Source organism: Cygnus atratus, chromosome 3, assembly GCF_013377495.2.
Source record: "Cygnus atratus isolate AKBS03 ecotype Queensland, Australia chromosome 3, CAtr_DNAZoo_HiC_assembly, whole genome shotgun sequence".
In the NCBI taxonomy this organism is placed as follows: Eukaryota; Metazoa; Chordata; class Aves; order Anseriformes; family Anatidae; genus Cygnus; species Cygnus atratus.
Genome location: NC_066364.1, coordinates 66,692,481 through 66,710,025, shown reverse-complemented (window position 1 = coordinate 66,710,025; position 17,545 = coordinate 66,692,481). Strand labels below are relative to the sequence as shown.

Here is a 17,545-nt window from a genome sequence, read left to right as displayed (position 1 = left end):
AAAAAAAAAAAAAAAAAAAAAAAAAACAATCCAAGGACTAATGAGGTCCCTCAAAACACGTCCTGCTCTTTCTCACTTCTATAAGCACCTTCTCTACTGAAGAAAAAAAGTCGAGAATCCTCTGAAAGCTGTTATAAAACAGGAGACGGTGAGACTGCTCCTACTCAAGTTAAGGCCAACATGACAAAATAGTACCTAAGAAAAAAAAACAACTGAAAAACACAAGGAATAGATGGAAATACAGCCACAGGAGATAAGATGAGAAGGGAAAAAAAAAAGTTGGCAACAAGTATACCTATGGGAGGAGGAAGAGGAGAATTAGGTTATGGTACAAGCATGACTAGGGGAGGAGCAAGGACTGTAAAAAAAAAAATCATACAAGCAGGAAAAGGGGAAGATCCAAGCAGTGCACTTCTAACTGGGAAATGACTACTCAAAATTTCCACTTGAGAAATTTGCCCAGAGCCCGTCTAACTTACCCTTAAATAGTCACACTGCTCCAACCACAGCAAACACACAAACTTTTTACATTACTTTACTATCTTGGTGTTTATTTTAAATTGACAGAAGTATCAATATCTCAAAAGCAAGCAATCCACAGAAGAGCACTGTGGGCGTATAATCAGGGCAACATGGAAGCCTTTATAACACCAAGTTAATCTCTTGAGGTATCCCACCCAGCTCATGTGAAATAAGAAACACATTCCTTTTAACCCCAATGTTTTTGACTCTAATAGATATAAAACTGTCATCAACCTCTCTGTCTGCAGACACTAAGCTTCATCGACTGTTTTGCCTCTCACGTGCACATGCCTACAGACTAATCCTGGTGAAAGATGCTGGAATGAGAGACACAGAAGGCAAAAACATGTATTTACTTGCACAACTGCGCTGAGAGCAGCAGTACACATCCCCTTCCCAGAGGGAGGATCAGCTAAGGCTGACAAACCCTGGGACAAAAGGGAGAGCGCAGACCCCCACCACATCACACTCTCCATCCCCGTGCTGAAACCACCAGGAAGGGAAGCCTCTGGAGACAACTGTAGAGCAAAACTGCCTAGCAAAGCCACAGCCCAACTCAAAAAACAACCAAACCATTCCACTACGAGACAAAAATCATGATTTCTGTCCACTTTATCTCAACCTGGACTTATATCACCCTATGCATCTCCCACCTGGGAGCCTCTGCACATCTGGTTTAATATTGCGAACAGCTTTGTCATCACAGCATGGATAAGTACTCTTTAAAGGGAAGAAAATGGAAACAAGTGTGAGCACAGAATTCAATCACATGCAATATTAATCACAGTAATTATACACTGACCACAGGCAACACAAAAAACACTGTCCTCTCTGAAGCACAGTAAGGTGGCTGCCTCCATGGCTTGTCAACTGGTACTTTCATGGTTTAAGTCCTTTCCACATGGAAACTGGGTCAACACCTTTTCAGTACGAGTAATTTTTATACTCCTTAGCAAGTACAAAAAGGCCTCTGTTGACCCTAAAAATAAATCCTGTACTTTAACAGGTCAAGCCCAAAGTCACTTCTTTTTCTAAAAGCCATAACAGTACACTCCACATTGCTTGTTTGTATCTCCAGCGCATGAAACCTGTGTCTGATAATTTTGTGTGGTTAATACAGCGCAACAACCCCCTGCCCTAGGGCCTTCATCCCCAGCGTGCAATTAAGAGCTTGCTGTTTTAAAGTTTCAAGGTTTTTGTGGTTGAAGGAGTAGTTCATTAGTCACAAGAGCTCCTTTTCTTGAACCCTTGCTAATTAACACTCTGATGTCTGTTCCCACAGTGGAAACAAGAGCGAACATTGCAAAACTGACCGCCTCTTGGCTCACAAGAAGAAACAGGGTGATCCCTTTAATTTGGTTTGGCTGCTGCTCGCACCACCGTGTGGAACTGCTTTGGCTGATTGCAACAAAGTCCATTACTCACGTTTGTCTCTCCTGCCTGCATGCACCCTCACGAACACTGTGATTATTGCTACACCCATGAGCTACTCAAAGAGCAGTTTCTTGTAAGGCAACAGCTGATGCAGCTGCCAGCCTTTTATACGGCCATCTTCTATGCTGTTACGAAACACTTATGACTAGCACCTTACCCTAACAGTCACCGAGGAGGCATAAGTACAGGCACCTGGGAATCACCAGACATCAGCACCAGCTAATCACAGGAATATGTCAAACTGCATGGCATTAGCAGGAATGCTGACGGTGCATACCTCTTCATCATGGACAAATCCACAGGAGGCCCTTCTGGATTGTCCTAGGATATACTTCCTTTGTTTGCATGTCTCCATTATTCCATGTTAATAATCCCCAAAATACTACTTCTGCTTAGAAGTTGCTGTTTGTATGAGCCAGGACACACAAGGAGTCTCAAGATCAAAGAGCAAAAATCCTTATCCAAAGGGAGCTTGAAACACATTGAAAAGCACCAAAACAACAACGCCCGTCCCACTGGACGGGCAGTCATTTTGCTGTGCCACCACACTTTGCCTGCAAAGGCTGATGCCATCACAGCTGAAGACTTCGTGAAGAGCTTCGCAGGAACTCAAAAAGGATCAGAAAAAGCTTAAAGGTCTTCAATGAAAGTAGCAGGAGGTTTCTCAGCAACATGTTGTGGTTTAACCTGGCCAGCAGCTAAACACCACACAGCCGTTCGCTCACCCTCCCCCCTCCCTCTCCGGGATGGGGGAGAGAAACGGGAAAGTGAAGCCTGTGAGTTGAGATAAAGACAGTTTATTAAGACAGGAAAAATAATAACAATAATATAATGATAATAGTATTACTAATAATAATGTGTACGAAACAAGTGATGCACAATGCAATTGCTCACCACCCGCTGACCGATGCCCAGCCTATCCCCGAGCAGCCGGCCCCCCCACCCCGGCTAGCCACCCCTATATATTGTTCAGCATGACGTCAGATGGTATGGAATACCCCTTTGGCCAGTTTGGGTCAGCTGTCCTGGGTCTGTCCCCTCCCAGCTCCTGCTGCATCCCTAGCCTGCTCGCTAGCAGGACAGAGCGAGAAGCTGAAAAGTCCTTGGCTTGGTGTAAGCATTGCTCTACAACAATTAAAACATCAGCATGTTATCAGCGCTCTTCTCATTCTAATCCAAAACATAGCACCCTGCCAGCTACTAGGAGGAAAATTAACTCTGTCCTACCTGAAACCAGGACAAATGCACAAGGGAAGACATGCAGAGCAAGAAGCTCCTCAACCATGAAGAGCTCCAAGAGTGAAAGCAGCTAGCGCACATTCATAGCAGTAGGGGAGGCAGCAGAGAGGGGGAAAGGCAGATCCAATTAGCTAGACAAAAAAGACTTTGCAGGAGTGAAACACACTGATAACATCATCCCTGTGACAGGAGAGACCTGCCTTGAAGCACCCAACAAAATAGGCACTTTAAAGCACATCACTGAAGCATCTCAGCTTCCTTTAAACAGACTGTGTCAAAAAGCAAGATTTATCAATTGAGCAGTCAATCACCAAACCTCTCCACTTCTCCCTTCCCCCCCCCCTTTTTTTCTTTTTTTATAACTGCATTAAAGATTTAAAGGAATCACTTCAAACAGTTTGCTGCCTGACGCGTTTTCGTTATTCCATGCTGTTTTACAGCCCTGGTCAGGCACGCAGTGATAATGCTGCTTCCTAAAATAGCTGAGACCTCACCGGACTGCAAGTGCAACGCCCTAAATGTAAGGAAGCCAACTGTAAAATGTAACAATAATAGAGCCAGAGAGATCTAAGATCAGCAGCAGCAAAGCCAACCAGGAGCTCTGAATCATACACGAGTCCAAAATACCACCGGCCTGACCAGGAGCTCTACCTCGTTCCCAGAAGTGAGGTATGGAGTGGAGCAGAGGAGGGCAGGAGAGAGCCCTGTGCCTGCCTCAGCCACTCTGACATCTTCACCCAGCATTTTTTGTGATTATTAAGAGGAAAGAGTGAGAGCAAATGCTCCAAATACTCCACCTACTCCTAACAGGATGGTAACAAGATATTTCTGACCCTCTGCCAAAGCTTCAAACAAGTCTTAAAGATACTTTTAGATACTTACAACAAAGCACCATCAAATTTTTTTTTTAAGAAAGTCAGCCAATTTAATTGATGGCTACTTGCTTCTTTCTCATAGCACTTCAGATAAATTGGATGTTGGTTCTTATGGGTCATGTTGGTGGTTTTGTGTGTGTGTGTGTGTGTGTGTGTGTGTGTTTTTTTTGGAAAGATCTGTTCCAGGACACAACTTCCTTGGTGCTGCTTCCAGGCATAATTCCTAGGCAATGGAAGCATCTCTAGGGAAGGCCCTCTTGTGTACAGCTAACAAAACTGCTAGAAGGGTGCTATAAGCAGAACGCAAGTTGTTTAAACCTTGATAGAAAACCATTCTCAGAAGTTACCAGATTTTTTAGAATACCCACTGCCAGTGAGGAATATTAAATGGCAAAATGTGTTTCAGTAAAGACACAAGAGACAAATAACTGTTGAGTTTCCAGCTATCATTTCAACCCACGCTTAATCCTTGGAAAATCAAGGATGATACTGGCCAGTAAAATTACACGCATTATGCTCAATTACACATGGGTTAGAAACCACACAGTCCATTCAGTACTCTACAGCAACCAAGCCATATTAATTTGAGCAAAACCCGTATGCATCCATGCAAGCTCACAAGCTGGGAAATGAGTACTTCTGCAAATGACAGCTGAATGAGTCTCCAGGCCTGTCTGGCACATGACTCCTCTGCTGGGAGCTGGAAGTCCTCTCCAGTCATTCTGCCTTGAGATGCCAGTACAGATTTTACTATGCTAAAAGAACATATTCAACGTTGCTGCTGGTCCTATGGCCGCATCACAGAATATAATTGTCAACCACCTTGTTTCAAGAGAGAATAATTTTATACGTCCAAGATTCTCATTACCTTGGTATCTACGCACTGTGATGTGGTCTAAGAAGGTACAATACTAAACGATATTAAGCTTACCAAAATCCTAAATCAAGGTACTTCACCAAAGGTTGACTTCTAGCAACATCAATGGAAATCATCGTTTTGCCGCTGGCTTCCCATCACGGCTAGCACCATAAGATAGGATGGTTACTGCTGTAAAAAGAACCCAAACTAGCCCCAGATGACTGCTCCAAGTGTTTCTAACTATACCACAAGGATCTAAAATGTATCAGCTACACCTGACTCAATTACAATTGTTGAAAGCTACCCTTCCATGAAGAAACAGGCGGTCCTGCTCATCTTTCTGCATAGCTTTACAAGGTAGTTCACCCAGCAGATACCGGGCAGGAGGGAGCTAGACAAAGCAAAAAGGATGGAAGAGGCTAGTGATTATCACACACGCATACGTTATTACTCTCTCATGCCATACTTTAAGAACTTGGTGTTGTAACATCCCGAATTTTTCAACAGATGCTAAATAGCATAAGATATAATTACAACTCTCCCACATACAGATCGTGTTTGACTACATTCAACAACTTCTCTATACAGCAGATGCCTATTGATTAGTAGTATTTGGACAACCCTACATGAAGCCATGCTTTCTTTTCATATGCCTGCACACCCTTTCTAAATAGGCACGCCTCATTTTCTGTTGTCACTTCCTGCACTACAGCAGCTCTGGGTGACTTATGGCAAAGGGAGCATCCAGGAACCAACAGCATTGAGCCACACTGAAGACATCATGGGATGGACCCAGCTGGGGACTGACATGCTTACTCTACCAGGATACCCCACAGAGACCTTCTCGGTACTCAGTGGAGCCCAGAGCATCATTCAGCTCGCCCCAAAATAGACACGAGATCTTCTGAACTATTCTCTAGGCTCCGGTGACCACAACAAGAGTACAGACATATAAATTAATCACATCTTAATCCCAATTTGAATGCCACCCACGGTATGACCAGAGGCAAATCACTTTCCTTTACCACATGCTCCACATGCAGTGCCATATGTTGACACCTGAAGCAGGCCAGAGTGTTGAGGAGTTTAGAAGCAATGTAACTGCATCCAGGGATGGAAATAGCCAAGCCAACCACATTCATGCTGTTTCTTGTACATAGATAACCTACTTCTGGTTAGTTAAAACTGCACTGTGTAACAGAGGCACATCCTGAACTCCTCGCAGGTTTAACTCCCGACCTTTAAAATAACAGCAGCTTCCTACTGCGAGGGGTACAGGAAGAATAAAATAAAGACTAAAGTACCTGGGATACTGTCATACATAAAGTACTGGGATACTGGGATGTATTACAGTTAAATCAAGATAAAAATTGCACAAGGCACAGAGCGTACGCTCATCACACCTAGAGTCTTTGTTTCTCAAAGCTCTGTTCCAGCCATCTTCCCTTAATACTGTTAAAATCTTTATAAAAGTACCTCAGCTACCCAGAATCTTGCCAGCCACCATCAGCCTAATAAAGCAGTAGGCAGCAAATCACTGAAGAAACATGAAACTGTCCTAAGTGCAACCGTAGGAATAGGTTCTCTGCTAGTGAGAGCCCCACACCAGCCAGTACCTCCTGGAGAAGCACAGGTTTGTGTCAGCCCATTGCAGTGCTCCAGCTCGGGCACTGCTGCATCTACAAACACACGTCCACCCTCCTGAATGATGAAGGAATCTCATCCTCAAAGGCCAGTACTACACCTTCCTCCAATATACCTGTTAAATCCTAAGCGTAACTGAAGGCAAACCACGTTGTTTTTGTTTTTTTTTTTTTAAATCAGTTCCAGCTACATAACACACACATGGTACCATGAGATACAACCAAAACTGGTAAGAATAAAAAAATTACTGACAGGTTTCATTTTCAAGTTCTTGTTTTCCTCACATATGGATTTATTTATCCCGTGCTGTTCTCTCAAGTAGCATCATGTATGTTAGAGGAAAGAAAAAGGATTGTTTTAAAATACAAATAAATAACTATGATACTTTTATGTTTACACAGGCATTGTATTTGACAAGAGGTATAATGTTACTTCCTCTGGTGAACACAGCTGAAGTCCAAATACTATGTGTACTATATTTATAAGAAAATTTCTAAGAAAAAAACACATACAAGGACACAATTTATAGCATATTTATCTTTTGTCTCCTCTTTCAACTGAAGTTTCCATTATAGCTTGCATCAGGAATGCCAACAATTACTAGGTTATGCTTTGCCATAATCCTCTCAAAACTCTGCTTGGTGGAGCCCACAAGAATCCCGCACCTTGCTGAGGACGGGCAAGCGAAGCGGTGAATACAGATCTCCTGAGGGGGAAAGGGGCTGGAGGAGCAGCACCCTCGTGTCGGAGCAGGTACCTGTGCATTTCACCAGGCTTCCACTGTTTCCCTACAGGGCTCTCTGGGCACAGCTCCATCCCTGGACCTTCACGTGTTTTTCAGTCCGCATTCTTCAGGCATGCCTGAACTGGCTCTCACAGCCCTCCGTCCTACGCAGGAGGACAGGAAAAAAAGTCTTCAGTCCCTGCTGCTCCGTCTCCCTGCAGCCTTGCACCAACACGCACACCTACAATCCCTGCTGAGGTACAGCGCCCTTCCTCCTGGAGCAGCGTGACAGAAGCCATCTCAAAACGACGTCTTTTCAGACACCAAAGCTGTGGTATTGGTACCCCAATGGAGAAGATCAGCAGAGCTTCACTCTTCTGCTTGCACGTCCAGCTGTCACCACTGGCTGCCTTCTAGCCGTCACGGCGAGGACGCAGCTACTTCACCACGCCATGGCACAGAAGAGGAGAAAACACACTGCTGCTCAGGACAGAGCATCACCTCTGGAACTGGCAACAGCAGCAGCATCACAACAGAAGGCAGAAGATCCCTTTGGTTACACACAGGGGCCTTTTACAAGCTACAAAAGTGAGAAAGCCCAGCTGAAGCCCTTAACCAGCCTGCCTCACGATATAGACAAAGGAAGCAATACCTTGAGCCCTGCCCTTCTGTTCAGGCTGGGAAAGCATCTGTATCAGACAAGATATCGTCTATTTAATGACAAAATAGGCATATTACAGAGCTTTTCATAAAGCATTCACCTGGCAAACTTCATTCCAGTAATACAAGACTTGGTGAGATAAGGAAAGATATTATTAGCATTAACGATAAAAGGATGGCAACCTAAGCAACATTCATTTTGCACACACAAGGCAGAGACATCAGGATCATATTAGCCTAGAAGCGTGTACCAACACTTGCTTTAGCAGAAGCCTTAGCCCTTGATGAACATCAATTAAGTTCTAAATGGAGTTCTTTCCTTTGATCAAGAAGCAAGATAAGATCACATTTACACCACAGAGCTTTGATTGCAACACCACACCAGACACTTGGCTTACCTACACCTAACTACTAATATAAGAAAGTCAAAAAAAAAAAAAAAAGAGATTTTGGTATTGCAGTGACAGAGAGCTGTCTTTATGTAAAAGGGCAGGAGAAGCATGTATAAGAAACTATACGAACTCAGCACTAATGCAATATTACAATACAAGTCGGTCAGATACTGAATGAAAGTCTGTAGACCAAAGTTGCAAAGGTCAGTGATTTGATCTCACCAAATCAAATACAGATGCTTGGTTTTATCCAGCACATGCAACATTTGATGAAAAGTGGCTACTTTTCATAATATCATAAATATATATTCTAATAGCTAATGAATGTTTAAAACTAGTAAAAAAAAAAAAAAAAACAATCAGGCAGATTCTATGTACCTTCTGCAGATCCTCCAAGCTGTAAAATATTATTGCTTGTATTCTAAAAGGATGGAAGCAGGCATATGGAAATCTGCAGGCAATCTTCTTATGCAAAGCAAGCATGGCCCAGGGATATGAATGATACCTCAGACTCAGAAGTCATCTCACGCTAGAAATTAGAGCCCTAATGACAAAAGGACTATATACCCTGCCTAACTTCAGACAGAGAGACAAAGTCAAACAGCATTTCATTTGAATTTCCTACCTCTTATTGCAGCCCTGTGAAGTAACATTAAAATCTGTGAACAATCCTGTGACCACAAGAAACTGAGTCCTAAAGAACTACTTGTAAATATATAAGAGGTTGCTACAGAGGTCCCATCTCCATTAATTTCTATCCACCCTTCCTTTCCCCTCTGTAAGTTAGCCCTGAAAACATCAGTACCTCACTACCTTCTCCTTTAAACAGGACTTACATATTTGGAGTATCTGGAGGACAGAAAGAAGAGACTCCCAAAACAACAAACCTGTAATGAGGTGAGATCTAAGTATGTGATGATGTCAGGAAAACGTAAGGTACAAATTAAGACTAACGACATCATGAGTACAGAAAAGATGCAATGGAAACCAAATTTTACCATTTAATTCACAGAGGCACTGATGTTTGGACTTATGCACTGACATAGCTTCTGTATGAAGCTTCCCTGCAAAGGAGAATCTTGTTCTAAGATGATGCAGCAGAGAACTGAGCAGTCTCAACACCTCTTAACACTTCTTAACCGTTGCAAGTCATCAGCTGCTTGCCGTGCCTGGAAGGAGCTTAACTGATAGAACAGGACTTAGATCAGGCAATCCAGAAGCTTAGATTTAAGAAATCAAAAGGAAAGAACAAACACCACCCGAAGAAAACCCCACATGCTTCTGAACACTTCCTGACAGGCTGTCTGCACGCATCACTCATAACTGCAATTCATCTAGTAGCATCTGTTGGGTAACAACCTTTTGTCAGGCTCTTTCACTTAAGAAAATAAAAGATCATGACAAAATTCAACATGCATTTTATCTAGTGCCCTGTACTTTGTCTTCCATTAGCTCTTGCAGTGTGCTAGACAGTGTACAAACAGACAGGCATGATCCTTGGCCAAAGGGACTTATATGCTGAAAACAAAGAGTCCAGAGCAGAAAGAAGCAGAAGGAACAAGCACATAAGTAACCAGAATTATTTAAGTCTGACACACACAAATGAGGATTTTGCTCCAGAAGTCTCAAACAATGGAAACAAAAGACTTCTGATCACTGAAGGAAAGGCATTTAAGAAAAAAATGCAACCAATTCATTGGCCAGTTTCTACCACTAAGCAGTTAGAAGAAACTTCACCTAATAACTGTACCACCACCATAGCTCTAATTGATTAGTACAGAGCATTTAACACTACTACCAATGTTTAGGTACTACCTAAATATACTTTTTACCCACTACCCACCCACCTGTATCCCTATCCAGAGTTGCATTACATTTCTTTATAAAGATTACAATCAACTTTCCAGTAAAGCCCGTGGAGATTTTAGCATTTAAAATGTTGCTTTTCAAGACATTATGATGACAGCACTCTACTTCTAGACTTGTGATGTTTGGTTAAAACAGTTTGAACAGCCTCTTAATGGCAAAGCAAACAGAGCTGACTGTGAACACTGAAAGATCATAAAAAAAAATAAAAAACACCACGGAACCCACAAGCAGCTCAAGAAACTGCAACACAGCAGAAAAACATGAAAACGTGATCTAAACACACGAACACAGAGGCCAACTCCTCTGTTTTATTTTTTCATACACACTCACTTATCTTTGCAACAGCAAATGAATAATTTTAAACCAGCATTCGTACAAACTGGTTGTGCAGCTTTTTCACTTGAAGTTTCATCCCACAGACAAGCACTAAATAGATTTATTTAGTATTTTCACCTTCTGCTGGCAAGACATTATGGGCCGGCTACAGTCAGAATTTCAGTTCAAATACCTGAAAAGAGAAAGTGTTCATTCAGTGCCATTTCCTGATCTGTTTAATAAGGCAGTTTAAATATATGTTTAAGTAACCAAGCAAACACAGAAACTCCTCTGCAGTTATGGTCAGCTCTCTCTACTACTCTTCATTGAAAGCAAAATACTCTCTTAAGAACTAAGTAGCAGTTTATTAGTGTTAGATTTTTTTTTCCACAAAACTTGAACACAACAGTGTTCAGAATACTTAAAAAGAAAAAAAAAAGCTAAAAAACAACCTCAGTGCTATGTGTCACTCATAACTGCTGCTGAAATCCAGCTTCGGTTTGCGGCTCCCGACACACACAGTTAACACGGCTGACCTTGCTGAAATCTCCCTGGGTAAGCGAGATAGCTCTAAAAAAAGAACACCAGGTCCTCACGATTAATTGCTAACTATTAATAAATTAGCATATTTGTCTTCCTCCTTCCAGGCATACCTATAAATAAATGCGCTTTCCCTCAAGATTTACCAGGAATGGAAATCAGAGTATTTTGTGACATAACAGCCACAGGAATAAATGACACCCATGAACTATTGGGTAATGGAATAACTGAACCTAGAGCGCAATAAAAAGACCGAAGTGCCAGCTCGATCCAGAGCTAGCTGAGCCCACAGCTACAGGAACAAAGGCCAGATTGTGATGGAGACTCACAACAACGACGGCATCTAACCACAAGCATGTCAAACTGTCTTTACCGTGTAAAATTTGGCTTGAAATCACAAGTCACAGAAGTATGCTAGGCCTGGGGGCAGCGGGGAAGAAGGAAATCAGGCTACTGAAAACAAAGAGGAGATACAACGATGTTGTCTAGTAAGACAGTGACATTTTTCACAGAGGAGAATCCCCCTTACACAACTTTTTCCTCTCACATCTTTTGAGGAATGACCCTAGCTGCAAGGTTTTCAGTAGCCAGGGGCTTCTGGGACTACAGAAAGTTTCTGAACATGATCACATTATTACATTTTCTTCAAATTGCTCCTCTGCCAGAAGAGTTACGCTACTTCTGTGCCGGAGATTTTTCCACTCTATGTCAATGGGTTCATGAGATTTTTCCACACACATGGCCCTATGTCAATGGGTTCTTGATGGCTTCTGCATCCAGGAGAGCCAAAGCCCAGAAAACTACAAGCCCACAGTCAAATGGTACCATCAGCAGTACAGCAGATGTGCTGTGATCTCTATGGCTGTCAGCCTGTCCCAACACTGAACTGAATTACAATACAACACAACTGAATTACTCCAGGACTCCCTTCTTTAAAAGCTCTGGGGAGGGGAGGAGTAGTACAAGAGCAGTGTGAGAATGAAGTGAGGACTCTGAGCCTATGAACATCTTGGCCCACACAGGAGCAAGGCTGCAGGTCAGCTGCAATGCCAGGCAGGTGTTAACTTCTCTCCCATAAAGGATCAACATCTGGGTTCAGTCAGTTCCAAGAAAACAGTGAAGGTCAAATCATTAAACAAGCTCCACAACCACCTGCAAGCAAGTCAATTCAACACAACAACCTAGAAGAAAGAAAAAAAAAAAGTACCTTTCCACTGCTGAAGAAAGCCCCCAAATACTGCTCAAGTCCATGTTACACTGTAAGAGAAGCCCGTAACTACACCAGAACCTCTTCTGCACAGAAATCAAAGAGGTGACCACACAGTTATCAGGTTCCGAATATCGATGCGGCAGCTGAAGATTCATCATATCCTTGCTAAAAGCTTGAGAAATGCTTCACCTACAAAGCTGCTAGTGAGCAAAAGTACAACTCCTTCAGCAGCAGCTTCAATTTCACTGGACCCACTCTTCGCGATTCTACTACTGTCAGTACAGTCTCTTTGCCAGAAATACACCCTTCTTCACACAAAAACAGCAGCATTCTAGTCCGAATTAACAAGAGAACACAAGCGACAGCTTCTTGTATCACCTATTGTTGCTAGAGATAAACAAAGCTCTTTTCATTTAAAATCTGGCTACAAAAATCTAAAAATATTCACTTTTCTGTAACTAATTCAAAATAGGTTCTGTTTTAAATTACAGATAAAGCCTATTTACAGAATCTGCATAGAAGCGAATAGCTCAAAAATCATAGAAGGGGACTATTCAGGATAAGAGTTGTCCTGTTAAAAAAAAAAAAGTTAGAGTTTTTTCTGTTTGTTTTTTAAAGGAAGCCAGGTTCACAAAAAACAAATAAGCAGACTGTCCAGAAGTAGTTATACAGCTTACTTTTGGACTTGGCTTTTTGGTAATTGCTTCCTGGAATAGGGGAAAGTTTCTATGTTTCTTTTAGTTGGGAAAAGGTGGGGTTTTGTTGTCCTTTTTTTTTTTTGTAGTTGCTGTTTTTGTTTGTTTTGTTTTCGATTTAAAAGTATCAGTTAATAGATGCTTGGTTGTGAACAAATTCAAAATAGAAAAACAGTTCCTGGAGAAAACTTCTCCGTTTTCCATTGAACATTAAAAATGGACTAAATCAGACCATTTATTTACACTACTCCCTTAACTTTTTCCAAGATACTTTTATCGTTGTATGACATGCATGCATCATTATCTGCAAAACCAATCTCCCCACTGCAAGTTGGCAACTCCCATCATAGTTATTTATGTCATTCTCCTAGAATACATCTCCACGGCACCACAGCACTAACTACAGGCAGCAAACATCACCAGCCAAAGCATTTTCTCCCATAGCTTGACCAGTTGAGTGAAGATCATGGTATTACGTCCCTAGATGGACAGTGATAGTCAAACAAAAGGCATAAGCTCCTCTCCAAACATTCTGTTAATCAGTGTATTTATAAAACTAGCCTCGAGAATTGAAGATAATATTCATAAGTTAAAATACAGACTATTGGTCTCTGCTCAAACATAAAATGCAGTGGTTGTGAACTACATAGTAGTTAAGCATTTTGGCTTAAAAATAAGCCATGAAACATAGTATTAATAAGGCTACTATTAAAGTGTCAATTTTAATGAGCAGAGATGAATGTCTAACCAAAAAATAAAGTTTTCCACATCTCATTTCTTTATTACAATCTTGTCATGCAGGGAGTGACGTAAAAAGACGCCATGCAATGAAGAAGTCAAATGCTTACCTGGAAACTGAAAAACAACAGCAGAAACAAAAGTCACTGGCAGTCTTTAATTTATTCCTTTGCATTTCAAAGGACACGCGTTAGCATTAGTCAGAAGATCCACCTTCCAACTACAGCCAGGCCTCAAATTATTCTGCATAACACTAATTGAGGGTCCCACTAAAGAGTTACCTGTTCAAGGAACCTGCAAGTAAAATAAATTATGCAAGAAAGCAAGCCAAGCATGCTCAAGTATAATAAAGCCTTTTAAAATGATTAGCAGGTTTACTCTTTAATCTGGCAAGGTAACAAACTTTCAGTGCCCAAGAGAAAAAACACAATGAGGGAACAGCATTATATAAATATTCCACATGCCAAAGCAAAAGGCTTATTTCATTGTAACAATGCACTCCTGTTTAAACCAATACCAATAGGAGAAAGAGAGGTCTTTCTGGGGAAGTTATTTAGATGTTAACGCATAACTTCGCAGCACGTCTGTGCGGACTCCTCTCCTTCCAGAGGCTGCGCACACAGTCCATCATTGGCACCGGCACGCCCGGACACATGTTCACACTCAGGAGGGCTGGGAGTATCCATTTTGCTCTCTGTACGAAAACATTAGCCTGCTTTCCAAATTTGACTCAGTCTCGAACCAAACTCCTGCCAAGTGCTGACCACAAGCATGCAGTCTAATCAGCATTATGGTCCCGAGACATCGAAGTAATGGCTGCTATAAGTGAGTGCCGCTGCTAATCCAGGGGAGCTTTCAACTCTCAAAGCATTCGTAATTTCGCATCAACTTCAAATCAAGCAAAGCCTGGGAAAACGCTTTATATAACAAAGGGTGATGGCCCTAAAACACAGTCCTGTGAGACAACAGCAGTCCATCCCACAAGTCACAAGCCTCTCACCTAATTCAGAGCTATTTCCCTTTTGATTTTCGCACTGCAGAGCAGGAACTGCGAGAGCAGTCCTCTAATTGCCATTCAGAAAGCACTGGCAGCGTCCGACCAAGTTTGACACAGTTGAAGCCAACACTGCCTTCACAAAAAAAAAAAAAAAGCCACCGAGCACGGCAGGTGTCCCCCCCAGAGGGGGGTGGGACACCTGGGGGCACAGCTCGCAGCCCCCACCTCCCTTCTCTCAGGAAACAGCTTCCCACAGCTGCACCAGCGGACGGGCTTTGCGAACGCCTTGCTTAACTCGAGCTCTCCTCCTTAACTTAACTTTGCTTAACTTACAAACCAAGGTGTTTTTGGCCAGCGGGCGGGTTTCGCCCGAAAAGCTGCAAGCCAACTCGCGTGGCCTACCGACCGGCCGGCAGGAGGGGAGCTGCCCCCGCCGGGCACGGCCGCAGGGGGACGGGAGCGAGCTCTAGGGGTGCTCTGCCGGAGCCGCCCGCCCTGCCGACGGGGCTCGCCTCGTCCCCGCGCCCCGGAGAGGGAGGAAAAAGCGCCCGGGGCTCACGGGCACGGAGAGGGAACCGGCCTGGAAGCCGCCCGCTCCTGGGACGGGGCTGCGACTGGGGCTGGCACCGCCGCGGCGGCGCTGGAGGCGCCGGCCCCGCTCGCCCACGGGGCCGCCGAGCCCGGCACCAGAAAGTTCCCGCGGGCCGTGCCGAGCCGTGCCGAGCCGTGCCGGGCAGCGCAGGCGCCCTTACCCTTGGTCCAGTCCACCACTTGCTTCGGGCTCCACCTGGTCACCGGCTCCATGGCGGGCTCGGCCCCGCCGGGACCTGCCCCTGCGGGACACCGGCACCACCGCTGCCGCCGCCCGCCGCGCTCCTCCGGCCGCGAGCTCGCCCCCTCTCAGGCTCCCATCCCCGCGGCCCCGCTCCCCGCCCGCCCCGCGCCGGCCGGGCCGTCCCCCCGGGCCGGCTCCTCCCGCGGGCCGCGGTCGGGCCCGCCCCGCCGCCGCTCCGCCCCCAGGTGCTGCAGCCCGGCTGCCCTCGGCCGAACCGGCGGGTTTCGGCCCGAGGGCCCAGCGGGAGCCGGCCGCCTCCGGCCCGGCGCCGTATGTGGAAAAGCGCCGAGGAGAAAGTCCCTGTGGGGGCTCGGGGTCTGAGCTGCCGTCCAAATGGCAACCCCCAGGCGGCCCGGCCCGGCCCGGGCAGGAAATGGCCGCGGCGGGGCAGGGAGGCTGCTCTGGGAGGGATCGAGCGTTTGAGTAAAATAATAAATAAATACACAAAACCAACACGCGGAAAGTAAAGTTTTCAAGATCCCGGCTTCGAAAAGAAAACTCTGTGGTTTTCTGTGCCAGTACCAAGAAGCCTGCGATCACCTAGCTTGTCCCCACCTTGGCTGTAGCCTTCCAAAGAACAGCTGTGTCGTGGTTGCTTCAGTTTACTCTGCACATTTTGGATTAGAAAACTTTTATATACACGTACCAGACAGTGTGTTTCAAAACATGCTGAACACAGCCCCTGTAACATATGTGTCATGATGCATGGCATTATACTTTGATAATTAACACTTTTACATAAACATGAATGAAATCTCTACATGGTGTTTCTGCACAGCACGCTAAAGGAGAGTGAAGTGGGGTCAAAAAGAGATACAGATCCTCCTTTCTTCTACAAAGCAATTAAATGTTGTCCTTTACACTGGCATTTCTTGTGCAGACCTCCAAAGTTCAGCACTATGACAAATGTGGCTGCTACATGAATGACTCCAATAAAGCCAATAGTCAACAGACTGTAGAGACTTTAACAAAGGGATGATTTCCAGAATTACAACAGTTTGTTTCTTTTGAAACTACTAAGTGTTATTTGTGCCTTTCACAGTCACAGTTGCTTTGTAGTGTTTATAGTTTTATATAAAACATTGTAGGGGTTGGCGTATTAACGCACTGTGTACAAAAAAGGCAAATTAAATTTCAATATATGCTGTGCGTATGTGAAAAAAAAGCAATGTTTCTGAACTCTCAGAAACATATTTTTTTAAAACTAACATATTTTATAGGCTCAGGATTTCTGTGTGCAAGAGGGGGGCTGCTGTTGAGGTAGCTTTGTGCTGTGTGGAAGGGAAGGACGGACGGAAACGTGGGACATTTCTCCTCGCTGTGGTTTCTGAAGGGGTGGGTTGACCGTGGCCGGGCGGACAGAAGGGTGGCGATTAGGGGGCCGCCCGCTGTCCTGCCCCACAACCAGGACCTGCCCAAGGGTGGCGTGGTGGCCAGGCACTTCAGTGACGGCTCCATGTGAGTCACAGCCCTGTGGAAATTTTAGCAGCCGCTGCAGGCTGCCATCAACCGCTCTTCTCCCAATATTGGTATTTGGTTTATTTCTGAATCCTGCACTTAGAAGAGCCCTTGGGTGTGGTGGCCATTTCACCATAACAGATTATTTCTGTTTTCCTGTTCTCACTTGGGAGCTACAGTGAGCCATCCAGTGTACCTCAGTCTCACTTTCCTCACAGGCAATATTTCACTTTTGCCCTGGCCACCTCCTGAGGGCTGTGTAAACCCTGGGAGTGTCAGCCTCTACTTAGAGGTTTAAGTGCTGACCTCCATAGCTTCATGCTCAGCATACTGACCTCCACTGCTCCGCTCCCTTCTCCTAAATGCACCCTAAGATCATTTTCCATCAGTGATGCAGCAGGGAGACATGGAGAAAACACGTATTTTTATTACGTGCTTCACTTAGTGGAGCTGGCTCAGCAACAAAATCCAGCACGAAGTCCTTTTGCAACATGCAGAAGGGTCTCACTGTTCCTCAGTGAAGAAGAGCAGAGTGAACT

At 44.3% G+C, this 17,545-nt stretch overlaps 1 protein-coding gene across 1 annotated transcript in view; it reads right to left on the bottom strand.

Moving 5' to 3' along the window:
- The window catches only part of CNKSR3 (CNKSR family member 3), a 61,116-nt gene extending 45,474 nt beyond the window's left edge, over window positions 1-15,642 (bottom strand). The window contains exon 1 of the mRNA XM_035538841.2: window positions 15,466-15,642. Coding sequence (XP_035394734.1) covers window positions 15,466-15,517 — 52 coding nt within the window. The 5' untranslated portion in view covers window positions 15,518-15,642. The remainder of the gene's footprint in view (window positions 1-15,465) is intronic.
- Window positions 15,643-17,545: the final 1,903 nt, after the last annotated feature.